A 19,284-nucleotide genomic window follows, 5' to 3' on the forward strand; every position below is an offset into this window, starting at 1 on the left:
GGGGGGCGCGGCGGCTCTCGCAAGTGTCGGGCTGTTGCGTGGGTTTGGTGGGAGTGAGGGCTGCCATTCCAAAAGAGAAACAGACAGTGGCCATCTCCAGCGACGACGTCCGTGGGAGCAGTGAGCCCATCATCAGCTTGTATCTGGAGTGATGTGAACTGGCCGTTTGTGGGTGGGTTTTCCATGCACATATAGCTTCCATGCACGGGAAGTGGAACCTGTTCACGTATATGGAAGCTGTACACCTCTGAAGAACTCTTCTTGCCTGTGAACATCACGGGGAGGGGGTGGGGGCTGCACGTGCTCTTGGCTCGTGTGGACATCGTATCTAAAGAGGGCTTATGTAGGGGACTAAAAAAATCAGGGGGTGAACTGGAAGCCAGAGAATGCTGTGTTTACAATCCACACACGCACACTGTCAGGAGAGGTGCCGGCTGGAGCCCCAGAAGGATCCCAGCCCTCGGGGGAGCAGAAGGCCCGAGCAGGCCTACCCTCCAGAGGTGGCTCAGGTGGCGACTAGAGGAGACAGGGCATTTCCTGTGGTGGCCTCTGGGCGGCGCTTCCCCTGGAGGCTGAACTCCTTGACTCTCTGTTAGGCACCCAGGCAGAAGACACCTTCTTCCTCAGGCTTTTAACCAAGAGCTTCATCTTTGTCATTTCTGTTGTATGGATCGTTTTTATGCTGCCTTTGTTTGATGGCTTGTTTTTAGACTGGGGTGGGTGTAAAACATGCCCTCAGGTCACATTTGCCTTGCCACATCCCCAGAGGGTTTCCAAGGCAAGAGGCCTTCGGAGGTGGTTTGCCATCGCCTGCCTCTGCCTGGCGACCCTGGTCTTCCTGGGCTGTCTCCTGTCCGAACACTAGCCAGGGCCGACCCTACTTAGCTTCCCAGGTCAGATGAGGTCAGGCTAGCCTGTGCCGTGCAGGTCTCAGGGCCGTGTGTTGTTCTGTCATGGTCAGCCATGGGGGGGGGGGGGCTTGCTGAGCCTGCTCCCCAGCATCTGGCTAGAGTAACGAGTGGTAGATTCGGGTGGCCCGTCAGGGGCCCTGCGCCGCCTTGCCTTGATTGTGTTGCTTCCTCTCGTGCCTCTCAGGGTCTGCCCGAAGGGGAGCATTCGCATCCGAGTCAGCCGGCTCACAGCAAAACGCCGCAGCACTCCCAGGAGCCCAAGGGGGCTCAGGCGGCAGGGCCGGAGCTGACACACCACTCGGCTGTCAGCCGGCACGTCCCGCCGATGGAGGCCCACGTGCACCTTCCGAGAGCCCCGGCAGAGGCAGGCCCGGCCTCCTATCCTTCTCCCGTGGCCATTTCTGTGAAGCAGGAGCTCCCTTCCCCACACCAGGCCCAGGCCGCGCAGAAGGCCGCCCTCTTCATCCCGACCACCACCGGTCCCGGCGTCCCTCCCGGACTGTCACTCTCCCGCCCGGAACCTCAGTCGGCGCTCAAACAGGACCCGGTTTCTCAGAGGCCAGTGGACATGGTCCAGCTTCTGACGGTAAGTTTCGCTCTGGCGTCTGCTTCATCTCGTCTTGAGAGTTGTGGGGAGGAAGCCCAAGGATGGGCAGGGTCAGCGGGTGACTGGGGGGGGGGGGAGATTCGAAAGGAGGATAGCGTGGGGGGGGGAGTTGGCTGCACACTTTCACCAAGCAGAGGTCTGGGAAGCCGAACTCTCCAGAGTGGGATGCTGGTCTGCAGCAAGGAGGAGACGAGGCCCCTCCCCTTCTGCCGCAGAGTCCTGTGCCGGCCATATAGGGCTCCTCGCGTGCCCTCCCGTGGCCCTGGCACTGGGCACTCACCCCCTTCCTCCCTGTCCCCCGTTTTTGCAGAAGTACCCGATTGTGTGGCAGGGCCTCTTGGCCTTGAAGAATGACACCGCCGCGGTCCAGCTGCACTTTGTCTCTGGCAACAACGTCCTGGCGCATCGCTCCCTGCCTGCTCCCGAAGGGGGGCCTCCCTTGCGCATTGCCCAGCGCATGAGGCTGGAAGCATCCCAGTTGGAGGGCGTGGCACGCAGGATGATGGTGAGTGGCGCGTGGGGATCTCACTCTTGCCGGACCGGCCTTTGGCGAGGGGGGGGGGAGCCTGTGGCTCCTGGTTCTCTGGCAGCAGCGGGGCAAACCAAGCCGAGGCGGGCAAGGGCATTCCCTAAAGAGAGGGCCCCAGAGCAGAGGAGACTTTGTCCTTGGCATTCTGCTGGGGGGGAAGGGGATGCGGAGCGGGACCCCAGCAAGGTGCTGCGTTCTTCGGCAGGGTCATCGGGGAGGCGGAGGAGGGAGGAGCACCTTTGGCGGTCCCACGCTGTGGTTCGCCTGAAGGGGCTCAGCTTCCATGCCTGCCACTTCGTCTGTCTCTGGGCTTCATGGACCATGCCGGTTCTTCCTGCTCAGCCTGGGCAGAAGACTTTGTTCTCTGTGGTCGGTGCTAGCCTACACGGGCATCCTGAGCCCACAGTCGTTTCGTAACCGTCTCCAGAGGTGTACAGTGGCTGCCGTTAATCTGGCCTGTTGTCCTCCAGGTGGAGAGCGATTATTGCCTGCTGCTGGCCCTGCCCTGCGGGCGAGACCAAGAGGACGTGGTCAGTCAGACGGAGTCGCTGAAGGCTGCCTTCATCAGCTACCTGCAGGCCAAGCAAGCTGCCGGCATCATCAACGTTCCCAATCCCGGTTCCAACCAGGTATGGTGAAGGGGGCGCTGAGCCCCACTACCCTCGTCCACCCCCTAACCCTTGGGCTGCTTCTTGCGGGCAGAGTCCGAGCCCGAGAGGAACCCAGCTAGACTAGAGCAGTGAGCTGAGTGTTCCCACTCTGTGGCTGGGGGCGGGGCCAGCCTCCAACCGCCTTGCTTGGCTTTGCATATTCTGTCATGACCACGCTCCCACTAAGCTGCAGAGTCTTGCGAGCAAAAATTCTGCTTTGTGAGCTCCTGCCATTAAAGTTGTGAGCGAGCGATTCGGCTGCTTCGTAAATTAGTTTGCTCTGGAGCCCTCCTTCCTGAGTGGAGACAAAAAACGTGTGTGCCGGAGGCTTAAAAACTGTGAGCTAGCTCACACTCACTCAGCTGGGAGGGAACCCTGGGACTCACGACCCTCTGTGGCTGGGTGGTGCGGGGCCCTCCTTTGAGCAGGGCACAAAGTGGAACGGGTGTTGTGGTGGAGGCCTGGGGGGGTGGCTGCCTCGGCTGCCGGCTGCTCCCCTGAGAGCGTTCCCTCTCTGATTCTGCCTTCCAGCCAGCGTACGTCCTGCAGATCTTCCCGCCCTGCGAGTTCTCCGAGAGCCATCTGTCTCGCCTCGCCCCAGACCTCCTTGCCAGTATCTCCAACATTTCGCCTCACCTAATGATTGTCATCGCATCAGTCTGAGCAGCTTACCAGTTGCGGACGCGTCTGCCCAAGGCACGGGAGCCAACGCGGAGGGGCAGCACTGTGTGGACGGACAGCCGAGCAGCTGCCTCCGGCCTCAGTGGGACTCAAGCAAAAGGTGCCACTGGGTCAGTGGCCTCACCACCGTTGTATGTTTACATGTGGCTTTAGCTACGATGGACGTCGGAGGCACTCTTCGAGGCAGACTGCTCTTGGGTTTGGTGCCTCCTTTTGGGGGGGAAATTAAAGGAAGGCTATTTTTTTTATTTACAAGACAGATTTTAAAAAAAAGGAACCAGAACTGCCTTTGCACTAAATAGTGACGTTGGACCTTTGCACAGTGGAAGACATGTTGTGGCGTTCTGAATGGATGTCTCGATACACACACGGACTTGGAAGCTCAGGAGCCGGGACAGTCGGCTCCTTTCGGCGGGACAAGGAGCGCTCCCACAGTCCCTCCCGCAAGCCTCCCTTTCGCCTCCCCTCTCCGCCGGGGGTGGGTGGGTTGTGTGCGTGTGCGTGTATGTATAAATATATATATATATATAATATATATATATATAAATATATATATAATACTGACTTTAAAAAGAAATCTGATCCCCACAACATACTTTTTTTTTTAATCTGTGCCAAAAATGTGTTTTCAGAGGAAAAAAAATCTTATTTTCATACTCGGACTTTGTATGTGTCACTCATTTGTAAGTGCGCTTCATTTAGACATTCCCCCATCCCCTGGTCACATGTGGAAGTGTTATACACTTGTGCAGATTCCTTATCCCCCTCCCCTTTTGTCCTTGTCCCCCTCCGCCTCCCCTAACAATTAATTTATGGAACTGTTTTTCTCAGCGCAGTTTTGTTTTGTGTGTCCATTGGATTACAGACTTTATTAAAAAAAATACAAAACAGCCCTGCGGTGGGTGTGCTGTGTGGCAAGAAGGTGGCTGCACATATCCAGCCAGTCATTGTGTCTGGGGAAGTGCCACAGGTTGAATACTTCCAAGGCTCTGTTCAGTCTTAATCATTTGTGCTTAGGGGAGCACTGCCTTGCTGGATCAGGGGAATGCTGTAGACATCGTTTATCTTGATTTCAGTAAGGCTTTTGATAGGGTTCCACATAATATTCTTGTTGACAAATTGGAAAAATGTGGTTTGGATCCTTTGACTGTTAGGTGGATCTGTAGCTGGCTGACAGATTGCACCCAAGGAGTGCTTGTGGATGGTTCTTCATTTTCTTGGAGAGGAGTGACCAAGTGGAGTGCCTCAAGGATCTGTCCTGGGACCTGTTTTGTTCAATATCTTAATCAATGATTTGGATGAAGGGAGAGAGGGAATGTTTATTCAATTTGCAGATGATACTAAATTGGGAGGGGTAGCAAATACGGTAGAAGACAGAGTCAGGATACAGGATGATCTTGACAGGCTAGAAAACTGGGCTAAAACCAATAACATGAATTTCAGTGGGATTAAATGTAAAGTATAGCACTTAGGTAGGAAAAATCAAATGCATAATTATAGGATGGGGGAGACTTGTCTTGGCAGTAGTATGTGTGAAAAGGATCTAGGGGTCTAGCAGTTCCTCAGTGGAAGAGGCTTCCTCAGGAGGTGGTGGGCTCTCCCTCTTTGGACGTTGTCAGAGGCTAGATCTGACAGCCATGCAGATTCTGTGAACTGAGGCAGATCGGGAGAGGGAGGGTAGGGAGGGTTGCATCAGTCCTCAGTTCTCATGGCCCTTTCTTACACCCCCAGGGGAATGCTGATGGCCACTCTGGGGTCAGGAAGGAATTGTTCTCCAGGCCAGTTTGGCTGGAGATCCTGGAGGTTTTTCGTCATCTTCTGGGCATGGAATTTGGGGAGGGTGGGGGGTTATTTGTGAATATCCTGCATTGTGCAGGGGATTGGACTAGATAAACCTCCAGCTCTATGATTACATGGAATGGATTGTTTAAAAAATGGGTTCCTGCAGAAGATTTGGCTGGTGCCAAGTGCGAAGCTTGCTGTCTATTGGCAGGTGCAGGACTGTTGGGCTGGGGGGGCGGGGCGGGGGCGTTGAAAAGCAAGGTGCTAAATGAAGTTCTGGATGGACACCATATACTTGGATGCCTTACAGGACTTTTGACAGCGTCCCTCACCAGGCTCCTGAGTGAGCGGTGCACTCCTGGTAAGTGGAGGGGCCCTCTTCTGGATCAAAAATGGGTCCAGTGACTGCAAACAAAGCATAAAAATAAATGAGCCATTCTCTCAGTGGAGGGACTAAGCCGTGGGGTCCCACCAGGAATGTTGCTCTCTGATCATAAAAGATCTGGATTTATTTGGGGCAGGGGGAGCAGTGTAGTGGCCAGGCTAGCAGATTGAAACCAAATTATTTGGGATGGCACCTCCAAATTGGCAAGTGCACAACATAGTGGAAAGGGCGTGAGGGTGTGGCGACGAATGTGAGAGCAGAAATGTGCTCCTTCAGAATAGGCATTAATGTCCTCTGAAGGGGCCAGGAGGGAGGTGGAGGGAAGTCTTGGCTGCCATTGAAAGCAAGCGTCTCTCTCCCCCCCCCCCCCCCCCCCCCAGTGTGGCAGCAGTGAAGGAGGCAAACCCCATGCTGAGGATTAAAGGGGTGGGAAATGAAACCGAAGCCACTATTTTGTGTACAGATCTCAGGCTGTGGGGAAAGCATCAGAGAGTGTGGATTCTGAGCACGTCTCTGGTGAGTCCAGGACACTGCTGTTTAGAAAAAGGCTGCAGATGGGAGGAGGACAGGATCAGAGGTGGAAGATCAGTCCTCCAAAGAGCCCTCTCGGCCCCGCCTCCCTCACAGGGGGTCCGTTGTGGGGAGGGGAAGGGAAAGGAAAGGAGTTTGTCAGCCGCTCTGAGACTCCGAGTGAACGGCCATGGGGCATAAATCCAGTCTCCTCCTCATCTTCATGTGGACTCCACTGCCAGAGGAGGCAGTGATGGCCACAGCCCTTGATGGCTGTCAAATACAGATTGATGGAGAAGTCCCTCAGCGGCTACTGGCCATGGTGACTAAAGGGACCCTCCACACCCAGAAGCAGTTAACCTCAGAGTCCCAGCGCTCAGGAAGCAACCCAGGGGAGGCCTCGGCCTCTCTGCCCGGTTTGTTTGTCCTCCAAGGCGGCTGGTTGGTGGCCCATAGGTTGCTTTTTAGGCTGTAGCCTCTGGCCGGGAGGGAAGTGGGAAAGGGGGAGTTCCCCATGGTCCAAATAACACGCCAGTCCTTTCCAATCTCCGGAAGGCATCAGAGAGCAACTGAGCCTTGCCCAGTCCGTTCTGCGGGAGAAGAAATGTGCAGCAGGACACTCTGGAGCCCCGACCAGATCTTGTCAGAGGAGGAAATCAACTGGGGAATGGGGGGGGGGATCGCTCATGCTCTCCCCTACTCCAGCACATTGCCCCTCTGAACGCCACGGGGGGGCCTTGTGCTCAGCTCTTCCCCAGGCATCCGAGGGCTCCCCAAGTGCTGAAGCATCTCTTTTGGCAGAGGCAGCAGTGGATCAGGCAGGCGCACGGGGGCTCTGGCTGAGATCTGTGCTTCCCCCCCCCCCTCCAAACTTCAGCCTGGGAAAAGGGCCCTTTGAATCCTGGCCGGCAGCAGCGGCAGCAGATCCTTTGGTTTTCAAACCACCAGTAGAAAATAAGGGCATTTATTTCATCTAAATATTAACACACATGTAGATTCTCTCCCATACAGAAATATCTTTGTTTACAGTAGTCGGATGTAGCTTTGCCTCCTTTAAGTATCCCCCCCTTACAGCGCCCCCCAGCAGACCCAGCTGCAGTCCCAACTGCAAAGATGGCCCAGTCCAATCGCACCCACCCACGCACACAAACACACACAAGCCCCCAGGCGCCGTGTCACTCCGCAGCATCAGGCGCCTCCGCAGGCTGTGGGCCATCTGTGACGGAGGGTGGTGCCGCCTCAGGCCCGTCTCGTGGCCGGAAGAGGAGCTCGCCGGAGTGGAGGACCTGCTCAGACTGCCATGCCGTGGTGGCTCCGTACTGCTGGTAAAAGTCTGTGTCTGCCTGGAACATGACCAAGGCTTGTGCCGTGTGGATGCGCACGTGCTGAGCCAGGCTGTTGGCATCTAAAAACTTCTCCCCGCATGAGTCGCAGGCGTAGAGAATCTGGGTGTTGGGATCTAGAAGGAAGGACCCGTCAGCAAGCCCCACAAGCCCTCCCCAGGAACCTCCACGGCGGCTGTGATAAGACTGCTCGGAGGCCGCCTCCTGCGACACAACAGAAGCCCCCCCCCCGCCACATTAGACCCTGTGCTGTTTATTTCAGAACTATTCAGACTTGGGGAAGTTACCAGGATAGTGGATAGTAGCCAAGAAAAAAAGTGACAACCCCCCCCCCAAAAAAAAAAAACCCACAAAATCAAAGCAGACAGCACTTTTCAAGAGGATCTCTAAGCCAGGTGCTGACATGGCAAGGGAGGGAAGACAGTGCAAGTCAACCGTTGCAAGATGGTCGAGGAGTTGGCAACAGAGTTTGAGGGAGGCATTAGAGAACCACCAGACTCCAAAAAACTGAACCTTTCTCTCCATCTCCCCCAATCCTGGAGTACCCTTTGAATGTGGCAGGCGGGAGCTTTGGACCAGCCCAAAGGCAGCAAGTACTCCACACAAAGCAGAGGAGACAGCTAAACTGGCTGGCTCTCACAGGGCAAGGGGTGAGAAGATGACCGAGGGCTTACGGGGCCCCTGGTGGCTAATCCTTCATGTTCAGAATTACGTAAGCTGCAGCACAGCTGGGGGGGGGGGAGATGTGATGTGGAGGGAGTCAGTCATGACCAGTGTTCCCTCTAAGCTGAGTTAGTGTGAGCTAGCTCAGAGTTTTTTAGCCTCCGGCTCACACATTTTTGTCTTAGCTCAAGAAGGATGGCTCCAGAGCAAACCAATTCATGCAATAGCCAGATCGCTCGCTCACAACTTTTATGCCAGTAGCTCACAAAGTAGAATTTTTGCTCACAAGACTTCACAGCTTAGAGGGAACATTGGTCATGACCTCCAGTGGAGCTGGACAGAAGAGCCCCAGGCCCGCCCGTTGCCCCTCCTCTTCCCTCTGCCAAGCTTCTCCGTCCCTGTCCCCCCCCCCCCAAGGGAGGCTGGCTCTCATTGGGGATGCTGCCCTCCTGTGGTCAACAGTGAGACCACCAGACTAGGACTGCTTTGCGAGAGCCCCAGAGAACGCTTACCCCTAGTGGCCACCCAGCCCTAGCAGCTCAGAAGCCAACCTTGGGGACTCACCTGCTTCTTGCACCTGCTTCACCGCCTTTGTGATCTCCGCCTTCAGCGCTTCCGTCTCGTCTGCCGTGACTGGAGCTGCCACGGGGACCACTGGGAAGGGAACCCACTGCAGTCAGAAGGTGTGCCCACAGGGACGACAGCTCCTGCCCACAGCCCATATGGGGTGCGAGATGTGCCTGTGGGCAGGGAAGCAACCACCGCCTCCACCCAGCAGCTACAGCTGTGGGAAAGGACTGAGGAGGAGCCACTGCCTGGGCAGGCTCTCTTGCAAACCTTGCAAAGGAAAGGGACAAAAAGCAGAGAGAGAAGAGGAGGGAACAGGCACTCCACTCCCACGGCCACCTCGCTTGGCTCCCCCTCCCCACCTGGGCCTGGGACCGATGCAGGCGTCGTGTGACCTAGCTGGATATCAGCCACTTGCGTTTCCAGGGAATCGGGGAGCAAGCCACAGAGATACTTGGGGGACGCACGAAGGCCAGGAAGCAAACCGAAGCCTCCCGGGCAGGCCCTCCATTCTCCACCCAGAGCTGAGCGAGAGCGGGCCAAGCCCCCTCCCGGCCCGAAGGAGCCTCCACGCACCTGTGAGCTGAGTGACAGCCGTGGCCGCCAGGGCTTCCGTGGCCAGGGTCACCATCTCATCTGAGGCCACGGTCACAATGTTCAGCTCATCCCCTTCCCCACCTTCCAGCAGCTTCATCCCCGCTTTGCCCTGGTGGACTGTCTTCACATGGGAGCGGAGGTTGTCCACACGGTTGAACCCACGGCCGCATTTGTCACAGAGGAAGGGCTTCTCACCTGTGTGGAACCGAGGACCAGAAGCAGGCACTGGCTTTGGCCCGTCCAGGACTGGCTGGCTCTTGAAGAGTCTTCCCCCACCCCACACGGCCCCTGCTTCCCTTTCCCAGTTAGCCCGAGACTTGCCAGGCCCCCCCAGCACATGCATGCGCGCGCACACTGCCCAGGCCTCACCTGTGTGGATGATGATGTGTTTTGAAAGGTCCCCCACATTGACAAAGGCCTTGTTGCAGACGCTGCACTTGTGGGGCCGGATGTTGTCGTGGTGGCGAATGTGGTTGGCGAGCTGGCTTGACTGCACAAACCTAGGCGGAAGGGAACAGAGGGGGGCCAGGGGCATCAAGAGGCGGCCTGCACAGCCCGGACCAGTTCCAACGGGAGGGGAGGAATGCAAAGCCCTTGCTGGGTCCGGACTCCAAAGGAAGAGCAGCAAGTTCTCAGCACAACTCCCCCTAAGCTGCACTAGAGGGTGCTGGCGCACAACATTTCAGAGGCCAGTTCACAAGATTTCTACTTCAGCTCACAACCAAACTTCCATAGGAAACCATGGAGAATGGGGGCACCTCCTTCTGGGGCCCATAGAATTCGACCCCCCCTGGTCTAATCCTTTTGAAACTTGGGGGGGGGGGTTAGGAGGCACCAGCAGCTATGCTGCAAATTTGGTGCCTCTAACTCAAAAAATAGCCCCCCAGAGCCCCAGATATCCCTGGATTGATTCTCCATTATAGCCTATGGGACCCATTGACTATAATGGTCCCTATAGGCTATAACTGAGCCAGAAAAGATACTTTTTTCCCACACCCCTATTATGCTTCTCAGTATGATTGCCTCACAGGGAAAAGTGGGATATAAATATCTGAATAAATTAGTAGTTTGGGCAGGCTGATAACATTTAAGCAACTTCCTCTTTGTTAGGTTAGGCAGTGTTCTGACAGTGATTGTTCCACCTCTGTTATAATTGACCTGTAATGCTGGTTGTCATATTTCATTTAAAAAACCCAAAGCAGACTGCAAGAGTTCCCCCCATCCCCGCAAGTGCTGGTATGTTTTCGAAGGGTCAGCGCAGGGCGATAGTCCAAGGCCAGGTCTACCAACATAGTGGAAAGGGGAAGGTAGACCTGTTCTCCAGAGGACAACATTTTTTGTAATGAAATTTGACTTGATTCTGTTTTCTCTTATGTTAAAATATAGTTTAAATATAGTTTAAAAGAATCCATTCTGAGATTTTTACAAGGTTGTAGAAATAATCTTCTAAAAACCTAATTTAATAGTCAAAATAGTCAAAAACAACTTTAATGCTGCTAGCTTTTTTTTGCTCGGGAGGTAGAATGGCTGCCCACCACACGGTGGAGCTCGCTCAGAGGCTGCCTTTCGGTAGCCCTCAGATCTGCTCAAGGTCACCAGGCAGCGAAGGCGGGATTTGCTCCGCCCGGAGAGAGACACACAAACACACACCAGCAACTGGTACCAACCAGTCAGCAAATTCTGGAGTTTGCTGTCTGATGGAAGAGCTAGGAAACAGCCCTGCTCTGCCCGCTCACCCTCCTCCCTCTGTGTTGGGTCTGAACACCCAGCCTCATGCAGTGGGTGGGGGGGGGCTCCAAAACTCGCATGCTGTCTTGTGAGGATGCAGCAAACAGGAGAGGGTGTTTCAAGCTACAGGTCGGATTAAGGAGGCCACATCCCCGCAAGGAAGCCATCAAACCCAGAAGCAGCAGCCTGACTCTAAAAAGCTCTCTGGGGGGAGGGAAGGGTGGGGGGCTGAGGCCACGCCAGAGCCTGGGTGCGGCAGGGACCCCAGCCAAGCTGTCCTCCACTCACAGGGGCCCTGCAGCAGAGATCAGCTCCCAGAATGGCCCTGAGGGTCCCAGGGGGGGGGGCGCCTTTCAGGGTTCTCACCAGCACCTGGAATCGGGGCCAGAAACGCATTTGAAACCAGTGCAGACTGAGGCTCCCTCTGAGACATGGAGCCTTGTGAGCAAAAACTGTACTTTGTGAGCTACCGGCATTAAAGTTGTGAGCGAGCCATTTGGCTACTGCATCAATCAGTTTGCTCTGGAGCCCCATCCTTCCTGAGCTAAGCCAAAAATCTGTGAGCCAGGGGCTAAAAAACTGTGAGCTAGCTCACACTAACTCAGCTTAGGGGGAACACAGGACTCCCCCCTCCCCTGGGCCAGGGCTCAGCCAGTTAAGAGCTGAGCAGCGACTGTTTCCAGCCACTTTCGGGGGGGGGGGGGCCTGTGGGCCACTCTGCGATCTGCCGGAAAGCTTGCCAGTCAAACCCGACCGGGAGCTGGCTGGTGAAGGCGGCCGCAGGCAAACGCCCCCTCCCCCCGAGAGGCAGGTGGCAGCAGGCCAAGAATCATTCGGCTCTGGCCAGGGAGGTGTGGGGGAACCGGGGCGGGGCGAGCAGGGGCCTCACCTCTTGCCGCAGCGTTCGCAGACGTAGGGCTTCTCCCCCGTATGTTGGCGCACATGCGCAATGAGCGAGCTGGCCTGGGTGAAGGCCTTGCCACAGATCAGACATTGGCACGGCTTCTCACCTGGGAAGAGAGCGCAGCGGGGCATGGCCAGAGCAGCCGGGCACAAGGCCGCTCTTGACTGACACACGGCTGGGACTGCCCTCAACGGGCCAGCTCCCTCCCTGCCCAGCAGAGGGCGCCTTTGCTCAAGCCGGGGGCCTTTCCCTCCCTCCCTCCCTCCACAGCCACAGCCCCACCCACCAGGGCCAAGAAGCAGGCCCCCCAAGGCTGTGGGGTGGGGCTCCCGGGCAGCCCTCTGCAAGGAGAGCCCTCCAGCCCTCCCGCCGCGGCTCACCCGTGTGGATGCGGACGTGGCGCTGCAGAGCTCCCGGGTCAGCAAACTGGCGCTGGCAATGCACGCAGACGTAGGGCTTCTCTCCGCTGTGGATGCGCAAGTGCCGCTTGAGGTTGCCTGTGGGAAGCCAGGCACTACGAGGATGCCCCACACAAGCCCCTCCACCACCCCCACCACCCCGAGTCAGCCTGCCCCACGAGCGCCACGCGGTGCCGCCCGTACCTGAGGTGGTGAACTGCTTCCCGCACTCCCGGCACTTCAGCGGCCCGTCCGCAATGTGGACCTTCAAATGGGCCTTGAGGTTCCCCACCTGCCGGCAGAGGCGAGAGACCGTCCATGAGCGCCAGGCCGCCCCCGCCCGCCCCCCGTGCCCCGGTGCCCGCCCCGGGCTCACCTGGTTGAACTTCTTCTCGCAGTGGGGGCACTTGTGCTCCTTGTCTGTGTCGTGCGTCTCCAGGTGGCGCATCTTGGAGGTCGGGTCGGAGAAGGAGCGGCCACAGTAGTCGCACTGGTAGGGCTTCTCCCCGCTGTGCACCAGCTGGTGGCGCTTCAGGTTGCCGGAGGTGGTGAAGAGCTTGCCACAGTCCTCGCAGCGGTACTTGGCTTCGCCCGTGTGGCGCTTCTTGTGCAGGTTCAGGAGGCTGATCAGGCGGTAGCTCTTGCCACACTCCTCACAGCTGTAGGGCTTCAGGGGGCTGGAGAGAAGAAGAAGAAGAAGAGATTGGATTTATACCCAAGGGAGTCTCAGAGCGGCCTACAAACTCCCTCCCCCTCCCCACAACAGACAGACACCCTGTGAGGTGGGTGGGGCTGAGAGAGCTCTGGACAGAAACGGCTCTTTTTTCAAGAACAGCTGTGCCAAAACTACGGCTTAGGGTTAGGTCATCCAGCCAGGTCCACGTGGAGGAGTGGGGGATCCAACCCGGTTCTCCCAGATTAGAGTCCGCGCACTTAACCACCACACCAAACTGGCAGGCAGCAGTGCTAAGACGACAAGGAGGCAAGATAATTTTAACCCCGGGGGGAGGCGGGGGGGGGGGCCTGGGGGGGGGGGGGGGGGGGGGCCTGCGGCAGCAGTTTTTCTCAAAAGCACAAGTGCCATTGTGAGCAGAGGAGTCCCCTTTCTCCGGGGCCGCCACCCCCACCCCAAACCAGCTCTTAGGCGGAACTAGAAATGGAGCCTCCCAGCTGCAAAGAAAACACACCCCCTTGGGGAGAGGGGGTCACCGCCCCCCTTCCAGACCTAGGGGAGCCTTGCCCAACGGGCCCTCCCTCCTCAGACCCCGCCCCGCCCCGCCCCACACACCTGTGTGTCTTTTCGTGCGCTTTGCAGGCGGCTGGGTCAGAGAAGGCCTTGGTGCACTCCCGGCAGGAGAAGGGCTTCTCCCCGGTGTGGATGCGAATGTGCCGCTTGAAGTTGCCCGTGTGCGTGAACTCCTTCCCACAGTCCTGCAGAAAGAGGCCGGCTGAGCTGAACGGGGGCTCAGGGAAGCCTCCGTGCCCGCCCCCTCCCTCCCTCCCTCGGGAGGCCAGCAGAAGGGCAGAGACCACCGGCCTGAGATGTCAGCAGCCCTGGCGGTGCTCGCTCCTGGCCCGGGGGAGGGTACGAGCCTGGCAGGAAGCACCCCGGAGGAGGGGCAGGGGCAGGGGCCAAGGGACGGGCTGGACTGAAGCACACACACCCCTCTGCTGCTCAGGGGAGGCGGGCGGTGAGCAGGGGCGGGGCTCTTCCAGGGGCGGCGGCCCCTCGTCTCTGGAATGCCCCCCCCCGCCCCCGCCAGCTCACCCGGACTCGGCCAACACATGTCATTTTACCGAGACTCGTAGCCAAAAAGCTTTTATCTTTGCCCCGTGCTCTGTGGTTTGAGGCCCACTCCGTGCGTTGTGGGTGGGGCTGCTCCCTCTTTTGAGTTGTGCTGTTTTCACGGCTTGCTTTGTGATGGCTTCAGGACTGTTCTGACACACAAGCTGCCGCGGCCTGACCTCTCGAGAGGCGGCCCACCAACCCACCAAGCCAGTCGGGGGCTGCCCCTCCGGCCAGGCTCCATGAGGTACCCTCTTTCAGACCCCCCAGGCACTGGCCCGCCCCCGCCCCACGGGAGAGGTTCCTGTGCTACGGAGGGGGGGAGCTGGGGGGAGTGTCCCACCTGACCCACGTGACTCACCTCGCACTTGTGCGTGACCGAGCCGTAGGCCTTGGACTCCGTCCGCTCGCTGTACGTCCCAGAGCGCAGCAGCCGCATCTCGCTGGCGCTGCTCTCCTGCCCGGAGTCGGTGCCTCCGGACTCGTTCTCCTCGGGGGCACTGCCGTTCGCCAGCTGGGCCCTCTTCGGCTCGGGGGGGGTCCGAGGGGCGGCCTCTGCCTCCGAGAGGGGCTCGCTGTCGCGCTCCTCCAGCTCCACCTCCAGCTCCGCAGGGAGCTTCAGCGCTGGGGCGCCTGGGAAGCAAACCGGGCGGGGCGGGGCACTTGAGCCGGAGGGAAAGCGGGCGTGGGCCTGGGCCCGGGGGGCACAGCAGAGGACGCTCCCAATGCCAGGCGGCTGGTGCCCCCCCGCCTCCCCCCTGCCCTTTTCCCTTTGAGACTCAACCGCTCTGCACAGAGAGATCCGTCCTGGGCTCCCCTCCACAGACGGCGCAATGTGCTCAGAATTTCCCACACCAGGTGGGAGGGACACTAACCCCAACACACACCTGGAAAGCACCCGCAAGAAAACGTCTCTGCTTTCCCCCTGGGGCTCTCAGAAGCCCGGCACAATATGCCCCCAGCCCTCAAAATCTCATTCTCATTCAAGAAAAGCTTGAAACCGAAGGGAGAGCGCAGACCAGGCAGGCCAGCCGGCACTGGAAAACGGCCCCCCGCAGCCTCCGCCCAGGCACAGCCCCCCACCCCCGCTGAATGGCCTCCAGACAGGAGGGGCCCCAGGAGAGCTCGCCTTCCTCGGGGGCGGGGGGAGTCGTGTGCACAGCCCCCCCCCCCAGCAAGCCTCAAGGTTGCTCATGTCCCCCCTGGGCACTCACCAGGCTCGGTGGCCCCGGAGGAGGGGGGCTTGGAAGGAGAGCTGCTGTCGGCCAGGGACGGACTGTCTGGACGCGGGTTCTCGGGCATGCCCAGGCAGTTGTCTCCCGCTGACTCGCCTGCAGCAAGGAAGGGGGGAGCGGTCTCAAAGCCTGGGCCGCCGGGGGCAAGGCCCGTCCCGGGGACAGAGCGCAGAGCCCACCCCAGCTCAGGAGAGGAATGCCACAGCTTCTCCAGGGTCAGGCGGAAGCCTCTGCTGGAAGAAATGGCCAGCCACCCTGGCATCATCCGGGGGGGGGCCGGGGGGGAGAGTGTCCTGCCTCATCACAGGGCCGGAGGGCCTCTCAGTGGGCCCCCGGCTGCCTGCCTGCCTCCCTCCCTCCCTCCCGGGCCTCAGAAGAAGAAAGGCGCTTGGAGCAGGCCCGGGGCCGTTTGGGCCCTTCTCCAGAGGGGTCTGCAGCGCAGCCCTGAACTGAGCAGCCCCCCTCCCAGCCCCTGGGCTCCGAAAGGTGCCACTCTCCTCCGGACTGCACTCTCAGCCTCCATCTCGGCCGGCCTGGGGGAAATCATGAGATGTTCAGGGCCCCCAAGCCTTGAGGGCGTACATGGAACACGGCTGCCTCCACACACACACACACACACACCCCGTTGGCCAATGTTCCCTCTCAGCTGTGCAGTCTTGTGAGCAAAAATTCTGCTTTGTGAGCTACAGGCATCAAAGTTGTGAGTGAGCAATTTGGCTCCTGCATAAATGAGTTTGCTCTGGAGCCATCCTTCCTGAGCTAAGACAAAAATCTGTGAGCCGGAGGCGAAAAAACTGTGAGCTAGCTCACACTAACTCCCCCCCCGGTACTCACCGGCCAGCCCCTCGGCCAGATCCGCGGCCTCATCCTTCTTGAGCCCTTCGGACGGGGCCTCGGGGGCCTCCTTTGCCTCACAGAGGGTGCCCGTCACCGCCGCATTTGCTCCAGCTGCTTTCTCCTGCCCTGGGAAGGGGGGGGGGGACCAACTATGACATGCTCAGGCCTCTTGACTTCTCCTGACTGGACCGTGGATGGGAAAAGGACCGGGCGGCTCCCTCTCCCATCCCGCTTCACCACAGGTAACCCGGGCACAACAGAATTCTCCCCTGCAGGGCTGCTGGGAGGACCAGTCACTCGCTGGCAAGGACCTGAAGCACTTAAAACGTCCCAAACACTGTCTAATGATGGGGGGAGGGGCAGCTGGAGACCAGCAGGAAGGAGGAAGGTCAAGCGACCCCTGTCTGTGGCTGAAGCCGGGTCTCAGGTCTGGACCGCCTGAAGCGGAGCCACTCAGCTAAAGGGCCAAAAAGGTCCCCGGCCCCAGTTCTGCCTCCGGTGCAGAAACCACCCTGCCTCGCCCGGCATGTGTTGCTGGAGGAGAGAAAGAATTTACTCTGGCAGCAGATGGGGCTGAGTGAGGCATCTCCGCACATTCTGCACTGACTCGTGCAGAGTCACAAAAGGTCGCTTCTGTGGGGAGTCCAGTTGCTCTCTGCAGGGAAAGCGATTCAACGATCCAGTCGCACCCGAGGCAGAAGCTCGGCAGAACCACTCGCCCTGAGCAGGAGCCGGGGCCCTGGCCATTCCCCTCGTCTATTTCCCCCACGGCACATGGGCCATTTGGGGGCAACCAGCCCAGGCACAGAAACCCTGCTCAGCCCCAGACAGTTTTTTCAGGAGCTGCTCAGACGTTCTGTGGCTGATGAGCCCGAGGAACCAGAAAGTGCCTCTGGACGTTCTCCTTCCCTGTACCAAACGGTCGCAACGGAAAGGGGGGGCCCGGGGGGGGGGGGAGGCAGCACCTACCAGCCAGCGAGGGGCTCTCCTGGCCTGGGCTGGTTTCCGCCGGCCCTGAAAGAGCCCTCAGAGTGTTGCAGGCGGTGATGATCTCCTGCATCTGGAGGAAGCTGGCGACGGCCAAGACGTCGTCCACGTTTTCCGCACTCAGGCTCAGCTTGGCTGTGTACATGAACTCCAGCACCTGCTCCAGACCTGCAGGCCAAAGGGGTTATGGCAGGACGAGACCGGAGGCTCAGCGGGGATGACTTTCCATTGTCTGCATTTCTGCCCCACCTTCTTCCCCAGTGGCTGTTTTATCCTCACGTCCACCCTGGGGGGTAGGCTGCCCTGAGAGTATTTGACCGTCCCAGCGAGCTTCCATGGCAGAGGGATAGTTCCAACCTGGGTTTCCCAGAAGCAGATCCGCCACTCTAGCAATGACACCCCTTCCTCCCCCCCCCACACACACACACCTACAGGGTATGCAACTCCTGTTTCGTGCTGACATCCAGCCCTGGACTCGGGCAGCCTCCCCTCCTGAAACCGGGCATCCTCCGGCTGACTGAGTGTCAATCGGGGGCAGCACCTGCGGGCTTCAGACCAAGCCCAGAGCTCAGCAGTCCCGTTTCCCAGAACAGGAGTAGTCCAAAATGCACACGCACCTCCCCAGCCAGGAAGTCCACCCGCGTGCTCAAAGACAACAGCCCTCTGCTCTCGGCTGCCTCCAGCATGTGATGCAGACTGTCACTGAACAAGGAGGTTCCCTGGGGCGGGTGTGCTCTGAGCGGGCAACCCACAGGCAGAGCATTCCCCGCCGGTGTGGCTCACCAGCCTCTGCTGAAGACCTCCTCTCTCTGGTGCTGGAACTGCAGCCGCCCACGGGCTCCAGGGGACTCTCTGCCACGCTGCCTCTAGATCCAGAGACAGGATGCTCCATGGGGCGGGGACTGTCCACAGGCCCAGGTGCCTTGCCCTTGGGGTGACTTTGGCACGCAAGTGGCCTCCCTGGGGGGCTAGGAAGGGGTCTCCCCACCCACCCCATTCTCAGAGCTGCCCTGCCAGTGCCTCACGTCTCAGCCACTGCTCTGGCAGGCCCCCTCCCCGTGGCAGCGGGGTGGGCGGAAGGGTCGGCCTCGCGGCAGGCGGCTGGATGAGGCAGCAGAGTGTGCAACCGCTGCCCAAGGGCTCCTCCGTGGCGTCCTCCTGCCCACCTGCCGCGTTGCTTATGTCCAGGTGCACCACGTCCTTCTGGTCCACGAAGAGCATCCGGAAGTACTGGCTGCAGGCCGCCAGGACCGCCTTGTGGGCCTTGAAGTCGATGCCGTCCACCACGAAGGTGCAGTCGCAGAGGAGGCCGAGCTGCCGCTGCTGGTTCAGCTGCTCCAGGACCCGCTTGCTGTGCTGAGGGAAGTGCATGGCGGCGGCAGCTGTGGGCGGAGAGGAGCTGCAGTGAGAGGCGCTGCCTGCCAGAGGCTCGCCCACCCCCACCCCCCTCCCCCTCTGAGCCTGTGCAGTCCTGTGAGCAAAGATTCTCCTTTGTGAGCTCCTGGCATTAAAGGTGGTGGCGGCTACAAGCATGGAGGGCTTCAAGAGGGAATGAGATAAGCATCTGGAGCAGAGGTCCATCAGTGGCCCTTATTAGCCCCAAGGTATAGATCAGGAACTCTCAGGCTGGGGCAAGGGGTGCTCTGTCTTCTTGGTGCTGGGGGGGGGGTCAACAGTGGGAGGGCTCCTGGTGTCCTGGCCCCACTGCTGGAGGGCCCCTGGTATTTCTGGCCCCCACTGTGTGACAGACAGAGTGTTGGGCGGGATGGGCCGCTGGCCTGACCCAACACTGGCGTCTCTTATGTCCTTATGAGCGACTGGGCTGCTGCGTAAATCAGTCTGCTGCTCTGGAGCCCCATCCCTTCCTGAGGGGAGGCAAAACATGCGTGTGCCAGAGGCTAAGAGAACGGTGAGCTGGCTGAGAGGGAACGCTGCTCTTCACCTGCGGGCCCATTTCGCAGGTGAGGGACTGAGGCAGCCGCTGCCCCGCGGCGACTCCAGCGAGCTCCGGCCTCGGCCGCCAGGAGGCAAAACATGCGTGTGCCAGAGGCTAAGAGAACGGTGAGCTGGCTGAGAGGGAACGCTGCTCTTCACCTGCGGGCCCATTTCGCAGGTGAGGGACTGAGGCAGCCGCTGCCCCGCGGCGACTCCAGCGAGCTCCGGCCTCGGCCGCCGCCGCCCCCC

General features: G+C 59.2%; 2 protein-coding genes across 2 annotated transcripts in view; one reads left to right on the forward strand and one right to left on the reverse strand.

Moving 5' to 3' along the window:
• The window catches only part of SPEN (spen family transcriptional repressor), a 45,171-nt gene extending 41,324 nt beyond the window's left edge, over positions 1–3,847 (forward strand). The window contains exons 12-15 of the mRNA XM_015412578.1: positions 1,096–1,497; positions 1,829–2,023; positions 2,518–2,676; positions 3,229–3,847. Coding sequence (XP_015268064.1) covers positions 1,096–1,497; positions 1,829–2,023; positions 2,518–2,676; positions 3,229–3,360 — 888 coding nt within the window. The 3' untranslated portion in view covers positions 3,361–3,847. The remainder of the gene's footprint in view (positions 1–1,095; positions 1,498–1,828; positions 2,024–2,517; positions 2,677–3,228) is intronic.
• A 3,173-nt stretch (positions 3,848–7,020) lies between these two features.
• Positions 7,021–18,542, reverse strand: ZBTB17 (zinc finger and BTB domain containing 17). The gene is made up of 14 exons (XM_015412587.1): positions 18,267–18,542; positions 17,083–17,268; positions 16,111–16,239; positions 15,256–15,372; positions 14,403–14,674; positions 13,544–13,686; positions 12,632–12,932; positions 12,460–12,547; positions 12,238–12,354; positions 11,843–11,963; positions 9,595–9,725; positions 9,205–9,420; positions 8,626–8,715; positions 7,021–7,514 (listed from the first exon to the last, which is right to left on the reverse strand). Exons 1-14 carry the CDS (start codon positions 18,469–18,471, stop codon positions 7,231–7,233), a joined length of 2,400 nt encoding a protein of 799 aa, XP_015268073.1. The 5' UTR covers positions 18,472–18,542; the 3' UTR covers positions 7,021–7,230.
• Between the last annotated feature and the right edge of the window lie 742 nt (positions 18,543–19,284).

This window comes from Gekko japonicus, unplaced genomic scaffold, assembly GCF_001447785.1.
Source record: "Gekko japonicus isolate JY-2015 unplaced genomic scaffold, Gekko_japonicus_V1.1 scaffold131, whole genome shotgun sequence".
NCBI lineage: Eukaryota > Metazoa > Chordata > Lepidosauria > Squamata > Gekkonidae > Gekko > Gekko japonicus.